The sequence below is a fragment of the Kryptolebias marmoratus genome, linkage group LG16 (assembly GCF_001649575.2).
Source record: "Kryptolebias marmoratus isolate JLee-2015 linkage group LG16, ASM164957v2, whole genome shotgun sequence".
Lineage (NCBI taxonomy): Eukaryota > Metazoa > Chordata > Actinopteri > Cyprinodontiformes > Rivulidae > Kryptolebias > Kryptolebias marmoratus.
This window is the reverse complement of record NC_051445.1, coordinates 16,938,104-16,954,990: the sequence shown is the minus strand read 5'-3', so window position 1 is coordinate 16,954,990 and position 16,887 is coordinate 16,938,104. Positions and strand designations below refer to the sequence as shown.

The following is a 16,887-nucleotide window of genomic DNA, read 5'->3' as shown; positions in this document are numbered from 1 at the left end:
GGGGGGGGGGGGGGGGGGAGTACCTTCCTCATGGGAGTGATGTGTGCTGCTTTATCTTTGTGTTTTTGCCTGTGTGACTTTGTCTTTGTGCATGAAAAAGAGTTTGGAACCCATGTTGTTTATGAAAGCACTGAAGTTTTTCTTTTTTTGTCATTAAAAGCCTAATATTACCCACCATCTTTCATGCCAGTTATCGTCTTGTCCAAGGGTGGGCAGCCCCTGGTCCTGGAGGGCCACTATTCTGCATGTTGTACTTGTTTCTCTGCTCCAACACACTTGATTTAAATCAGTGGGTGATTAACAGGCTTCTGCAGAACATGAAGACCCTAACCCTAACCTCTGAATCAGGTGTGTTGGAGCAGGGAAACAAGGAAAACATGCAGGATAGTGGCCCTCGAGGACCAGGATGGCCCACCCCAGGTCTTGTCTGTATAAACGACGAAGTGTCAGATTTGGTCAAATCTCGAAAATAACATTATGCTCAGTCACACACAGCATCTCCAGATGTTGTGCGGTTTGTTAGCACTAGGGGGTGTGCGTTGAGGATGGCTCTCAGCTACTACCACCCAAACTTTTAGCTGAAGCTCTGTAAAGCTGACTCCAAAATAGTTGTTGTTTGAGGTCTATTATCTTGAGTTGGGTTGACTCCAAGAGTCAGTCAGTTGTAGATGATCATCCAGTGATTATTTCTGAGAGTTCCATTAAAATTTGTCCTGTGGTTCGAGAAATACTTTGCTAACAAACACACTCAGTGATTTAATAATAAATTTAAAAAATCAGTTTGGGCTTAAAAGGAGGAAGCAACTGCAGTGATCCAGGCAGTAAGGAGGGGCAACAGTTTGACCTTGTAGTTTAAATCTGGGCTCCGACTCCAGAACCAGGGTTCGAGTCCTCATGTTTTGTTCAAGTGTCACCCAAGCAGGTCGGCTTTGGTCTGTGTTCAGCATGTGATCAGACAAGCCGAAGGAGAGGAGGGGGGCTGTAATACAGGGAGCAATCAGTGTTCTGCAGGAGCGTCTCAGCTCCCAGCAACCGCAGGCTGTACCGTCCACAAACTCGCACTGGGCCGAAAAAATAAAATAAAAAGGCACCTTTAACGACGTACTGATTAAAAGCCTGTGAAATACCAGAAGCATGCACAACGGAGGTTCAACCCTAATGCTGTCCAGCTTCGACTTGACATTTGCCTCAAAGATTGTTTGCTAATGAGGTTCTCTTGGGGTGCCGCCTCATCGAGTCACCTTGAAATGACGCCATACGACGAGTCGCAGCGATAAAAGGCTCAGACTTCGGCTTCTTCTGTGACACGTTGACAGCGAGCACAAGCGGTACCAGGACCTGGAACTGGAGTCGCTAAGTGGAATCCAACTTTTCCTTTTTTTTTTTTTCTTTAAATCTGTCAGTTTTTCTGACCGTGACATGTCAAAATGTCTGCCGTGACAAAGACTTAATGGCCGAGCAGAGAGAGACGAAAGAGGGCGGGTTCCTCTGAAGCTTCCAGCGTTGAGGAGAGGAGAAACACCACGGGACGCTCCTGAGATGTCGTTGGTCCCTTTTGCATAATTTATCTCACATAAAATATGAAGAAATTAGGAGGTCACGTGTTGAAGCCAGGAAAAGTATATCACTGATTTTTGATGCAGTGTCTCATTAACCATTATCCTGCACCAAGAGTTTTCATGTGTTCCTGAGAAACTCTGGGCTTGTTTGCATATAACTCTCCCCCATTCTCTTAGTAATAAGTCTCCATGAAAAACAAGAAATATCCTAGTTGGTGACATTATGGATGTGACCCTCACTGACATCCAGCAGTTAAAAACAACGAGGAAGCTCAGATTTTCCCTCTAGGGTTGCGATGTTGTCGTTATCTGCAGGAAGGGGTTCCAACCCTGGTGGTCCGTTTGTTTTTTTTTTTATCAACAGTTTACAAGTATATTGAATTGTATAAGTCTTGAAACAAATAATCAGCATTTGATTTAACGAGCTGTGTAGCTGAATGTACTTATCTCTTTTTCCATATCAAGTCAGCCTAGCATAAAGAAGGTGTTTCCAAACTCAAGTGGCTTATTTGTAACAAGATAGAACAAGTGCATACAGAATGATTCGGACAAAGGAAAAAGATGGCAAGTGAAAATATTTTCATTTTCTCAGGACAGGTGTGCAGAATATACGTCAGTATTAAATCTTTATATCTGTAAAGTCCTTAAACAGTCACTGTGCCTTGTTTTTAATTTAAAAAATATTAAAAAGCACCATCACTTTGGGCTACTTCAGAACAACAGTGTTAGTTTTTGACTCCCTTAAGTGCCCTGAGGTGACCTTTTCTTGCAGTTTGGCACATTATTTGACCCAAAGTCTTTGTGACACTGAAGAAATGCAACAAGTCTCCGCCTAAGTGAGCAAATACGAGTCTTGACTTACAAAAAGTACTTCAGTGATTATTTTGTTTCACTTAGCAGCAAATTGAAGCTTCATAAAAGGTTCAGAGTGACTCACGCAAACAGTATTTTTAAACCTTACACCACAGTAAAGTCTCCATTCTAGTCACTGCTGCTGAACTATCCTGATATCACTGTCTGTGATACCATGTGCCCCAGGCTGCACTGAAAGTGTTACAGCTAGCTGCTGCTGCTGCCACTGCATGTGCTCGCAAATCACAAACAAATGCAGTTTTAAACCGGCAGCAGTCCACTTTGTTCTTGGTCTTGCTCAGGCTAGCTCAGGGGTGTCCAATCCTTGTCCTGGAGGGCCACTATCCTGCAAGTTTTACTTGTTTCTCTGCTCTAACACACCTGATTTGAATCAATGGGTGATTAACAGGCTTCTACAGAACATTAAGAGGTAATTTAACCACTGAATCAGGTGTGTTGGAGCAGGGAAACAAGTAACACATGCAGGACAGTGGCCCTCTAGGACCAGGATTGGACACCTCTGGGCTAGCTGCTCGCTCATCGAACTGAGGGCGTTCAAAGAGCTATCTGAAACAGGTAAGATAATTGTTCCGAACCTTTCCGTGGAACCCCGCTTCAAACGAGCTCCGGGGCGTTGCTTTAAACGGGGACGCCCATTGCATGTTGTTCACATTCTGCACTATTTAACCGGAGCTCTGTCTCTGGACTCGGCTCAGCCTGTGATAAATGGGGAAAGGCTCAGTTAAATGCAAAACAAGTCGGTGCTTTTTTTTTTTTTCCTTCCTCCACAATCTCAGAATGTAAATTACTACGAGCACTGTGAGAAATAAAAGCTTGGGACGAGAGTCGAACTGAACCGTGTCAGCTGAAAGCACAAATCACACTCGCAGGTTTTCTCACTGGTTGCGCGCCACGTATGGTAACATTAGCTCCACAGGTTAGGTGGGAACTCCCACTAAGACTTGCTGTGGATACCTCACGGGATTCTACATGTAAAAAACCCACCACAAACTCTTTAAACGCAGTGGAACAGGCAGTAGATAGACGAAATGGCTGCATGTACACAGCAGTAGTTTGGAGCTTCCTCATGGAAGCAGCTGGAAATAAAAACAGAATACAATGAAGAACACCTGCAGAACTCCGGCAGAAAGGAAATGAGTCAGTGTCCTGTAAAGCTTCTCATGCTGAACCCGTCATCACCTGACATCTGAAATAGTAGATGTGTGTGTGAATGTGCGTATTTGTCCCGTATTTGTGTGTGACAGCGACCTTTAGCCCCCCAGAAGTGCAGTCTAGAGTCTAGACTTAGTCATTTGTGTGGCTTAGAGCGAGATGTGGGAGTGAACGAGAGTCAGGGTGTCTACCAGCTGACTCTTTATGTCATTAGAGGAACTATCATCTCCTTCCTTTGTTGCTGCTTGCAGAGTCTGACTCAGAGCGGATGAGGGCGATGATAATAACAGCAAATGTGTGGCGGTGCGCTGGTGATTGGTGTAGTGAAGAGAATAGATTACATCACTCATTCCTGACCCCCCACCTGCCCCCTTGAGCATTTGTACAGTCAAAACAAAAGGCGAGACCTGCAGGAGCTGCGAGTTATCTGTTCATCCTGTTGGCTTTGTTGACAGAAGCTCCCCCACCTGGAGGAAACCGTGGTTTTAGCCCACCTCATCCGTGATTGTAACTGAAACTGAAGCCATTCACTTAAAGTGCCTAGATTAAGATTTTAACAGGGGAGAGTTGGACATATTAGATAAGTCTCAGAGACAGTCACTGATTTCTGTTGAACTTGTGCCACAGTTGATGATGAAGCAAGAGTTTACTATAGCACCTACAATCTGTTCTCTGCATCTCAGGTTGTGTGTGTGTGTGTGTGTGTATGTGTGTGTGTTTTAAGAAGTCCGCCGGGTAATGTTGCCGTGTGAAGAAAGAGGGGAAACTCTCTTTTTATAATCCAAATGATAGTCTGTGTAAACAGTTTATTTGGCAGTAACACATTTTGCCACCATGAATTTTCGCCGCTTAAAGTAGAAATAGTTTTGTGTTCCTCTCTCCTGTGCATTGTTTGGCACAGTTTTATTTTATGATGGCTAGGGTTGCAACTAGTGACTATTTTGATAGTCGATTAGTCATCAGCTATCGAAACGATTAGTCAACTAATCGGATTATGAATCACATACTTATATATGACTCCGTGTCTGCTTCCAGATGTCTGATGTGCCTCATCTTTAAATGCTCGTGCATCACTTTGCAAATGTTGCATTTAAGTTTATTTTTTCCTTTATCGAGAGTGAAATTGTCCCAAACCTTGGATCATTTAGCATGCCGTGTCATTTCACCAGTAGCCGCCATGACTGAACATGCCGCTGAATGCTATTGCCCATGTCTGAAGCTCACCAGAGATAGACGGACAAGAAGACGTCTTACTCAGTTAAAAAAAAAAAATCATCAGTAATAGAAAACTTATTGTCGACTAATCGTTGCAGCCTTAATGATGGCTGAAACGCGTCAATCCAGTGATAAAGTAGGGAGTAAAAAGTGTCAGTACTCGCCCTTTAACTGAAGCCTCAAGCTCACTAGTCTTGATTTCATTTTGATGCTTTCAAACAAATAAGTGAAAAGTGTTCACTATATCATTGTGATGCTATAGTTACTGCAGCTCGAGCCACTTGACTGGCCCAAAGAAGGTAAAATGTCTAATGTTTGGAGGAACATGTTAATCAGCTACATCCTGTATGGCCAACAGACCAACAGGTTAACTGTTTACTTACATTAAGAATCCTTGTCTCAGTGCTGCTGATCAGAAAATCTCAGTACATACCCAGCTGTGCTTCTACACCGCTCCTTGTGCCTAACTTTTAACCAGTCATTGTTCCTTGCACTTGAATAGAACTTTATCTAGTCCAAGGACCCCAAAGCGCTTTACACTGCATTCAGTCACTCACCAGTTCATCCACACATTCACACACATTGTAGCCACAGCTGCCCTGAGGCAGACTGACAGAAGTGAGGCTACCATTACACCGGCGCCGCTGAACCCTCTGACCAGCACCATGTAGTCTATATGAATCGTCCGTAGCTTACAGCCGGTAAAACTGAGTACCAGCAGGTTTATGAGACGTGCCGGTTTGCTAAGCGCTGCGTCCCGGTGAGTACCAGCCCCCCTTCAAGCACTGCTTCAGTCCATAAAACAAGTTCAGCTTTATTCATCTATCCGTCCATTTTCTTTACCTGCTTCTCCTTTCCGAGTCACGGGGAGCGGGTGTCCATCTCCAGCAGTCACTGTGTGAGAGGCGGGGGACACCCTGGACAGGTTGCAGGTCCATCACGGGGACACCGAGACAAACAACCATTCACAATCTCACTCACACCTAGGGACAATTTTACAGTTACCAATTAATATAACATGCATGTTTTTGGTCTGTGAGAGGAAACCGGGGTACCCAGAATAAATCCATGTGAGCATAGGGAGAACATGTAAACTCCACCCAGAAAGGCCCCAGGTCAGGAATCGATCCTGCAATCTTCTTTCTGGGAGGTGACAGCTTGACCCACTGTGCCACATAGCTTTATTCATCTTATTAAATTTGTTTATTTTCTTCCCATCTAGAACTAAGGCTCAATCCAATTTCCTAGTATTACCTCTACTTCAAACCCTACAGGGGTTGAAATACTTCACTGTAAAATGGAACAGCCCTCGTGAAGCCAACACATCACCAAACATCATCAATTCCTTTCCAACGAGCAGACACAAAGTGTTTTTCCTTTGGGTCTAATAGACCCAACTAACATCAGCAGTGGATGTAACTGTCTGTGCTGGTTTAGGAACCAAATGCATCAGAATACACCAAACTAGACTTTTTTGATGTTTTTTTTTTTTTTTTCTGCCAATGAACTGACTGTGCAAAATGTAGGGCTGTGTTAGGGGGAAGGAGTAAAATAGGACTTTATTAACCTTTTATTTAACCAGGGAAATCCCATTGAGAGCACAGATCTCCTTTTCAAAGGAAGCCTGGGGCTGCCTTCTGCGTGTTTTTGGACTGTGGGAAGAAAACAGAGCGTCCAGAGAAAACCCACGCAAACAAGACGAGAACACGCAAACTCCACACAGAAAGACCCCCCGGCCTTGAACCCAGGACCTTCTTGCTGTGAAGCAACAGTGCTAGCCTCTAAACCACCGTGCTGCCTGAAGGATCTCCTGTTCCTCCCCTGCACTTTGGCTCCTGGGCCTTACAGGGCGACTGCCGCCGGTCTCTGCTGCCAAGGCTGCAGCAAACTGCCACTGATAATTTCTGAACGATTAACTTCTTGTTTTATTTCTGAAAACTAATTACTTGGTGTCTGTGCTTAAAAAACATTTTAGTTGTTGAACCATTACCCCCAAACAGCTTTCGCTTAAAGTAGGACATCTGTTTTGCCTTTTTAATTATTTATTTTTTTACAGTAAAAAGTTCAACTCCAGCCAGAACTCTCATTCGCTGCGTCTTAAATCCAATAATATAAATAACAGCATGGTTAGAAGCTGACACTGAGACTTTATCTCACTTGAGAAAAGCTGAATTGGTCGCCGTCTGCCACTGGTTCAGATGTAAGTGTTGTGCATTGATATATACATATATATGTTTTGAATTTCTGTGCCACATTGCTGCTACTAAAAGGAGATTTACCTTTAGTAGTTTGTTTGGGTAAAGCAGAACAAAAGGTCTTTGATACACTGGTCAGAATCAAAAAAAAAAAAAGGATGTCTTGATGGTTGGATTTGTAAAGCCCTTCTGTGCTGCTCTTGTATCCCGATATCAACACTGACTTAAAAGACTTCATTAGGGAGTCAGAGGAGCCTGTTTCTTCTTTTGTACTCCTTTGCTCTGATTAGTTCTCCTTCCAGCCTTCACTGTGTCTCCCACAGATTTAATGAGAGGTGGTCTCCTTCCACCTGTGGTGCTTTTTCTCACCGAGACAGAATCACATTCAGAGCATGTGGTTTAAGGAAAAAAAATAAAAGAAAAAAATAGTGCTACGACTTCAGACCCCATTGAGTAAACTCCATTAAAGAGGAGACAAGAAAAGAGACCCGTCCTTCAGTCTTACCTGTCGGGATAAAGTAGAGGATGTGTGTTTGTTGAGAGGGGGGGTTCGGCACAGATTAAACACACACGGGTGGGTTACGCCATTGTGGTCGTGTGTTAGTGACCCCGGCTCGGAATCAAGATGAATAGAACAAAAAAAAGAAAAAAATGACTGCTGCGAAAGCAAAACAGTTTTAAAATGCAGTGAGAAATGGGGAATCATGATAGTCGAGATTTTGTTATGCATGCATACACACTCTTATTCTTAGTCTCCAGCATGAGCCAGAAAAAATGAAATCAAACAGATGGGGAGGGTGGCAGGCACTCATTTGGATCTTTTATGTAACAGCGAAATCAGTCCTGTTGCAAACGAAGGGGCTCGAGAAGAGCCCCGTAATCTCTCCCAAGTTCAGCTTCTGTTATTGAGGTTACTGTTCACAGTGGGCTGTGTCGGCGCGAAACAGGAACAGAAACAGAAACATGACCCCAGGGAGAGCACGTACACACTCGCAGTGAGAAGATCGCACAAACTGCTCTGCACTTAACGGCTTCGTATCTGAGCACAAACTGGTCACACTTGTGCTGGTCAGGGAGCTACGATTCCTCCTGCTCGATCGTGTTCGTTAACAAAAGAATCATCCCCTTAATCTCTTGTTGGCTCGTTTGTCTTTTAGTAGACTCTTTTCTTTTGTAGGAGTGGTTCGTAAAGTCATAGTTACAGTTTAATTATCACCCACCGCCACAAGGCAAAGGCAGGCGAAAATGTTTTTGCTGGTGTATGTGTGTGTGTGTGCGTGTGTGTCTGTTACTAAAATATCTCATGAACCACTGGAGGTATTTTAATAAAACCTGCAGAAAGTAATGTTGGATGCACATTTACAGCTGATTAATCTTTGGAGCCAACCCAATTCAAGATGGCTGCCACAGTCAACTGTCCTCGGAAAACACAAAAATAGCTGTAATTCAATCAATCTTACAGATGTTGCGCTGAACTTTGGTGTACTTTTAGACAAGGGTCATTCGCAACACATACTCCAAGTGCTACTTCTTGTGTGAGATCACTGCCTAAAACTTTAGCATTAACTGTCGGAGTCAACCCTGTTTGTCTGTTGGCAACGTATCTTATGAATCAACGGGCAAATTTTAATGAAACTTTCAGGAAGTAATCATTGAACAGACTTCCACGACTGATTAACTTCGGGAGTCAGACCAGTTCAAGACTTAAACAACCTTATCGAACATCGAAATTGATCTAACTCAGACAAATTTGCAAATATTGAGCTAAAATACAAAATAGTAGTTTGTAACACATAAGATTTAGATGAGACTGTGCTTGATGATATTTTCAAGGTTTGACCAAAACGACAACAACATAAGGCGATGTGCGTTTCTTAATTTGAATTACATGTTGTTTAAAGTAAAGGTGGAAAAGAAAATGAGTAATTGTGTTGGAGTTTGTTTTCTTAATTTGAGTAGCAGAGAAGATGACACTAGATTTTGCTTTCAGCTTGCTTTATGTTGTCTTTAGTCTTTTTTTTTAAGCATCTGACGCAGTAAGAAAGCACAGCAACTCATTGTGATCGACCGCAGTTCCTGTGGTTTCCATCACGTAGATCATATAGACTTCTGAGCTGTTCGCTTTCAATTTAGAGGAGGTGTGTTGTATTTATAAGTAAAGCGAAACAGTTTGTAGTGTTACAATTTTATAGCAAGGAGCTCGTTATGACTGAAGATTTAAAGCAATCTGTTGTTTTTTTTTTTTTTAATTAAACCACTTTTCACTAAGATAAATCCAGTCATAGTGTATAATTCAGATTGACTAAACTGGATTAGAGTTTGATAAATTGGACTTTGCCTAATTAAAGTAAACTTGTTTATTTTGTACTAGTAGTTTTCTGATGCAATTATTGTTACGATTTAGTGCAGATTAAACAAATTAAAACGATGTGAAATTGAATATTTTCTGTAGTTTTTAGTAGTTTTATAAAATGTTGACCCCTATAATTTCACCAACTCCAAACCTGGACATTTTTCAGAACGTGTCTGTTTAAAACTAAATGCCGTCGTTGTAAAGATTGTCGTTTGCTTGTGTTCCTCCTTTTTGCTTCATCTCGTTTGCAACACAAAAGTGAAGACATGAGTGTTCCTGTTCCTTCAGGAGTCTGCCTGTAATTACGAAATCTTTAGTTTTTCTGCCTTCCTCTGGTTGAGGGCTCTTGACGAGCAAAGCCAAACATTATTGTTGTCATTTGATTTGATGATATGAGTCCACTGACTCCTGTTGTATCGATGTGTTACAACAAATCTACCATCCTGCTTTTAATCCTTTAATCTAATCTGTTTGAGGATTAATCGTCCGTGTAAGTGGATCATGTCTCTGCTGCAGGTCCGCTGAGATCTCTGTCAGATCGGCTCCACCTCCGTGTGTTATGAGTCGGCCTGTTAGCCCTCCTTTTACAGGTTGGTCAGGCTTGTTCCTCCCCTCTCTCTGCTCTTACCCAGAATAGTCGCCGCGTTGCAAACAGCCCGAGCCGTGCGCCAATTATCCGGGATCTTCCAATTAGGCGCCTCGACCGTAGCGAGCGTTCGAGAGCCGGCCAAATGCCTCACGTTCTCTTGTTTACTTCCCCCCTCACAAGACTCAGAGATGAAGAATTTAAAGTAATTATCAAGCCTCCAGTGATTCACAGTTTGAATTTTACATGTGAAGGTTTCTGTTTTTCCTGCTTGGAGAGCTTCCGAGGTTTGAAGCATCAGCTGCTTAATGTCCAATCAGAAGATGTGAGAGAGGCTTTTGTGTTGCGGCGTCTAGAAAATGTCGACAGATGAGTGTTGCTGCAGAGGCTACATCATCAGTGCAGCGTGTGTTCTTTCATTTCATGTTCTGTGTGTTTTTAAATATATATATATATATATATATATATATATATATGCTGCCTAAAAGTACATCATGTGAAGTTGCGTTAAACCAGGTCCTCCTTGTAAAAGAGGTTTTGATCTCAGTGGGACTTCCTGGTTAAATAAAGGCAAAATAAATAAATAAATTGTAACAAATTAGCTGAAAGATAAAAAGACACCGGGGTGTGTTTGGGCTTTTTGGCGTGTTCACATGTGCTGCTTTCATTTCTAACTGGCTGCAGACAGAGCCGACTGTGCCAGCTCATTGTAGCAGGAAGACAAACAGTATTTTTTTCTTTTTTTTTTTTTTATTCAACCGAGCCTCCTGCTGTCTCTGCAATGAGCACACGCTCCATTTTTATTTGCATACTTTTTAATTATAACTTACAAAGTGGTCTGTATTTTTAGGGATTACTTTTGATGAAGGAGGAGAGGCAGGCAGGAAACGTGGAGTCAGGTTATGGTAACGCAACGCCAAGCGCCGTCACCTGCAGCTGTTCCAATAAATACAACAGAATGACACAGATATTCAACAGATCCGAGCTCCTAACTATTGCTGCTACAGAAGGGAATTACATGGTGCCAAGTTTTTATATAAACACACACACACTCCTGGGACTTTGCACCAGTGTTTAGGCATCATTAATGTAAAAAAAAAAAAAAGCGGCTCCTGATAACCAACTTTTTGTCACTACCTCATAACTGAAAGTCAAACACCTCAGCTGTATAGTGATTTATCAGCATCGGTTTAAACTGGGAACTTGAACATCTGCGGTTTCCCCACATCCTTCCTCTTAAACTTGACAAGCTGCTTTATAATCTCTGTGTTCGATAAGGTTAAAACAAAACCCCTGCCGCCTAAACACATCTGACTTTTTTCGATCTTAACAGCATTTAAATGCATTTTCATAATGTTGATAATATAGATTCAGTTTTGTTTTTGACAATTAAGCAAACCCACATTTAAAAACTATAAAAACTAGTTGGTGTTTTATTGCTTTGAGTGCTTTGCTCATTTTAAGGTGCTTTAATAGTGTTAATATTAGCTGCTGCCAAAAATGTGTGTGTGTTAGAAAAACATGTCACGAAGCACTGGATTTTAATGAAACTCTCAACGTAATCAATGGATGTTCATCTGGAACTCATTATCATTTGGAGTCAATGCAGTTCAAGATGGCTACCCCGGCTAATTGCTCTTAGCTAATATAACTCAACCTGTTTCATTGATATTGGGCTAAAACTTGGTGTGGTTGTAGGTGAAAGTCATCCCTAACAAACACTCCAAGGGCTAACAGGCCGTACACAGTATCAGGAGGTCTCGCACAATCACGCACAGAAAGGCTAAAACTCACACATAAGATGACTTTAGTCTAAATCTCTGGCATGAAAGGCAGCGGGCGATACGCAGTCCTTCAAGAAATGCTCGGCCTTTAATCTAGTTGTGGATTTTTGCTTTCTGATGGCAGCTATTAGCATATTGTAAAGTCCAAAACAAATTTCCCCCAAAGGGGAATGAAGTAAGTTGTATCGCATCGATTCGTATCATATTGTATTTATTGGATTAGATTGTTTCTTATACTTTTTAAACTCTTTAAATTTTGCCCAAATGTCACCAGTGATTATAGACGTGAACTTTCAAAACAAGTTTCATTTCTTGTTGATTTTCCCCATTTCTTTTTTGGAACTGTTGCACATTTCAGACTGAAAACCTTTTTTGTCATCTTTTCCCTCTGCAGTGAAATACATGCGTGAGGCCACGCCATACGTCAAAAAGGGCTCCCCCGTGTCGGAGATCGGCTGGGAGACCCCGCCCCCCGAGTCTCCCCGTCCCAGCAGCCCCACTGTCGCCTCCTCCTTCTCGTCCGACTCGCCGGGCTCCCCCACCCTGCCCTCCCTGTCCCTGAGCAGCGACCGGAGGTGCATACCGCTGAAGATGTGCTACGCAACGCGAGCCATGACCAAACCCGACCCCGAGAACAGGTAGGTGAGGCGCCCGCTGCAGCCCACACGGGCCGCATCTCTCTGCGGAGACGATAAGAACCAGAAACGCTTGAGGTTTCTGAAAACCAGACAGGATTTCCAAGAGTCTTAGTGTCAGTCTTTTAAAAGGGTTCGTTGGTGTAGGAACAAGTGGATGTCTCGAGTTGAAATTATGGAGATGCACAGAAACGGTCCTGATTAGAACGCTGAGTCAGCATTCCCGCTATTGTTGTTCTGTTTATAGTCTAGTCTAGTGGTTCCCAAACTTTTCAGCTTTCGACCCATAAAATAATAATGACAAAGGTGTGTGACCCCATCTGTTGGTCGTTTAAAATATACAAAAAAGGTAATGAGCCTATTAAATAAGAGCATAATGACTACACAAACAGTCCTAACATCCATTATGCTATTTTAAAAAAATCCATTTATGACTTGTATTTTCATTATATGTGACATGTGTTTCTATGTCACAATTATGGTGCAAATATATCATAAAAAACTAGGTTTTAAATTGTAGGTTGATATCTGGAGATTATCTAAGGACCCCTACTTGGTGTTGGGTGGCCCACATTGGGGTCCCGATCCCAACTTTGGGAATCATTGGTCTAGTCCATCCGTGTTTTGGACTGTAACTACTTCAGCAAGCTTTCAGCTATTTTAGGTATTCATATATCAAAACATTCGGCTCATTCAGGACATCGCGGCTGCGACCTTTGGGGTTTTACAGCTTTAACACTATTTGAAATATTTCACTTTTATTCAACTTTCTTCTTCTCTTAAAAATGAACAGAAGACTCTCCATGTCTTGGAATAACTTTGTGCTTTTTAAAAAAAATCTTATTCAGCATACTCGCTTCATTTTGAGCTACCCTCTTGCTGGTTTTAGCGTTTAGATTTGCTAATTTTAACTATAAGCCTGTGTTTTGCCAGTCTTAGCTTTCAGCGACTAATATTAGTTATTGTGTTTCTGATCTTACTTTTTGGTCCCCATCATCTTTAAAAAGTCAGTTTCAGCTTCATCTACAAAGTCCAGCAAAGTTTTCCGCCCTCAGCATTCACACTGTGTTTTCACAGAAAATGTAATTTCTCTTATTTCACGAAACCTGAGAATTAAATGAAAAATGTGCAAGATGATACGACCTACAAATAAAACTGAAATGTACTGCGCAGCAGCTGTATGTTGTGGAAAAGGGAAATTGTAGCTCTTGAATGTCAGTCGACCAAAAGGAATCCCGTCATTGTGAGATTTATTATTCTCTTCCACGATAAGACAAGAAGTCCAACACGAACGTGATATCTGATCCGCAGCGAGTCGGCGCGAGGACGTCTTATCGCGCAAATCTAATCTGAGTTGACAATCTTTGCTGTGGCTTGCCAGCTCTTTGCTCTTTAATTTCTGCCCCGAGGTCAGCAATCATTATCCGTTATCTTAAAGCGATTTACTAAAAAGTGTATTTTGTCAGACTTTTGAAGCCCATTTTCCTTTAAGACCGACATTTGAAGCAGCACTCAGACAGTTCTCGGTGGGGGTGGCGTGTTAGGAGGTGTCATTAAGCTAATGGCTTGGTAATTTGACTGGCTCGGTCAAACAGCATTGGGGTACACAGCGGTGATTTACTATCACTTTTTCCTCTTTCCAACACAGTTTATGTGTTCTGAGCACCGTTCTCCTCCCGACTGTTTCTTTTTTACAGCGGCGTTTGCTGTTTTATGTTCACTACTTTCTCCTCTTTTGTCTCGTTTCCTTTTTGTTTGTTTTTATCTTTTCGTTCACATCTGGTTTCCTCCTCCTTATGACAGATTGCTGTCCCTCCTTATTGTTCTCCATCATCTGTCTTCCTAAAAAAGGTTGAGTGTCTTTTTTTTTTTTAGTTTTTGATTGTTTTAATTTTTGTTTTTTCTCACTACAGTTCTGAAGATCTTTATCAGTTCCCTTATCTCCCCATTTCTCTTTGAATGAAGCTCAGTCAGTGACTTTAAAGTTAACAAAACTGTGTTTTCATGCTCTAAGCAATTAAGGAAAACACTTAAGAAATAAAATGGCAAATTAAAGGCCTAAAATTTCTTGAAAGAATGCTGCCTATTATGCCAGTTTTCGACTTAAAATCTGGGTTGTAACCATTTTTGTGTTTCCTAAGTTTGCTTAGCTGCGGCTGCCATCTTGGACAGACTTGACCCCAAATGTGAACTGGTTGTAGATGTTCATTCAGGAATTATTTACTGACGTTTCCTGAGATATTTCTCTAAAAGTAAAAGAAAATCTCTCTTCAGGTTGGTAAGGATAAGTTTTGGACGAAGTTGTTTAAGCTTGAAGTTTTGGTTGAAACAATATCTCTCAATTTGAAGAGTTAATTTAAAAAAAAAAAAAAAAATTTCCGCTGACGCCACATTTGCCATTTTCACATGAACTCTGCAGTCCTAAAATGTCCTAAAGCTGCATCTTGCTGGGCCGAGGCTGTTGGAGATTCAAAATTGCGAAAATGTGTAAATTTTCCGTTGCAGTTACTGAATTAGTACTTGGGACACGTCTCCGGTATGTATGTTCGCATGTACAGCACGTCACGTGAGTGTTTGCCGACATTCCTGCAACGAAGTTATGACTGCCGAGCATGTTTCCCAGCGGGCATGCTGTGTTCCTGCAGAACTGACAGATGACCGAGCCTGTGTTGTACGGCTGTCTGCCTTTGGTCACTTCGTACCCAACTTCTCATCTGTCCCCACCTTTAGGATTCAATCAGTTCACTTCTAAATTGAAGATAAGAAGATTACGACCAGTTTTTAAATTATTTATCGTCTGCGTGGTTAGGCCTGGGCGTTCTGTTCTGTTTTCCGAATAAGCCCGGATCTCACATCAGAAGTTTCCAGACATTTTGGAAACTCTTGCGAACACCATTCTGGTCGCCAGCGGTCGCAGCCGTTGTAAGATACTGGCTGAGGGTGTTCCTGACACCATGAGTCCATGACTCTGCAGCATGTCCTCTAAACTTTCAGCTGAGATTCATAATTTTTCTCTTTCTTTTTTACCCAGCCTTCCAGTAAAATCTCTGGAGGGTTATTAGCAGGTGAGACAATGTGCAAATATAGCTGCAAATCTTCCAGAGCGTTTGCTGTGAGCTGATGAGAGCGAATGTTTCTGCTGCTGTCATACTTCTTATTTCTGCTGACCTGTGGGTTTGGCAAATGGATATATTTAGTAATGATATCAATGAAATTCTCTCCATGTTGTAAAAGCAGAGAGGACGGAAGACTGCAAAGATTCAACCCGATCTGCTGGCTTCCTTAGGTCGATAACTTTGACTAATTGGCATTTTGTAATCAGTGTGAATGCTGAATTGAATCAAAGAAAATGCAATCATTTCCCCTTCTGTAGTCTTTATCACTTCCTGCTCTTCTCTGCTTATCATGGGAAAAGTCCTGCACCGAAATGTAAGCAGGTTCTTCAGAACATCATGTGAGGAGAAAAAAAACAACTTTTGTAGTAAATTCAGTAATAAGGTGAAATGCAAGGCTGCTTTGAGCAAGCTTTAAAAATTAAAGGCTCGGATCAGAGATACAAACTGAAAGTGGTAATTATCTCGAGCGGCCTTGATTTTTCAGAATCATTAAAAGAAAACCTTAAAGAAAAAAATAACCTTTTTCTGTTTTGTTTTGCCTTGCTGAGAAGTTTGCTTATAGTCGTGCAATTATACGAGTAATTGTCTAAGGGTTCAAAGGTTTTGGCTGAAATGTTTCAGAAAATTAAGGATAAATGAAAAACTGGCTCCAGACATGACATTTTGCATTGTTTTCCATTACGCTGCCATACGATTCCACCACAAACAACAACAACAGAAACCTGTTTATATACAGTATTTAATATTTTGGATCTGTCCTCTAATAGGACATTAACAGGAGTTACGTATGTACCAAATCTTTTACAACTTTTTAAATTAAATATGATTTGATTGAAAACATTCCCATACAGAGCAGACTCTGTCTCCCATCATTAATCTTCCTTCATCGGGGTTAATTTCTTTGGAGATTTGTTGGAATACGTTACAATCCGTCTACATTCTTGGCTTTGGCGGTCAACGTGCTTCTGATATTTTCGGGCAGTCTGTGGCTTTAGGGACCCCGAGGCCCTGCGCCGGATTTTAGCACGGGCTTACAGGGGCTGCAGCCCGGGGCCCCGGTGCTTCGGGGGCCCCAAGGATGTTTTGTTTTTGTGAATGGATAGTGTCAGAATTTAACCAATGACTAAGATGATTTTGAAACGTCCATCTTGAATGCTTGCTTATTATTGGTCCACTTTTGACACATCTTAGCATAGGGGAGGAGCGTTAGTGAATGTTTTTTTTACAATGGCGGACAACAGAAAATATGACAGTGGAGCGCAGAAAAGAAGGAAGAGAAAAGAAAAAGAGTATCGCGACAAAGAGGCAATGCACAAAATGCCTAAGCTGACAGGCTTTTTTAAACCTGTTAGAGGAGATGGAGCAGAACCATCATTACCCCCCACTCCTCAAACCGTTAGCTTTGCTAACACCGGCGGC

General features: G+C 41.9%; 1 protein-coding gene across 1 annotated transcript in view; it reads left to right on the top strand.

The window, feature by feature from the left end:
• The window catches only part of sntb1 (syntrophin, basic 1), a 45,637-nt gene that overhangs the window by 3,090 nt on the left and 25,660 nt on the right, over nucleotides 1-16,887 (top strand). Inside the window, exon 2 of the mRNA XM_017410029.3 lies at nucleotides 12,112-12,355. Within this exon, the coding sequence (XP_017265518.1) occupies nucleotides 12,112-12,355 (244 nt within the window). The remainder of the gene's footprint in view (nucleotides 1-12,111; nucleotides 12,356-16,887) is intronic.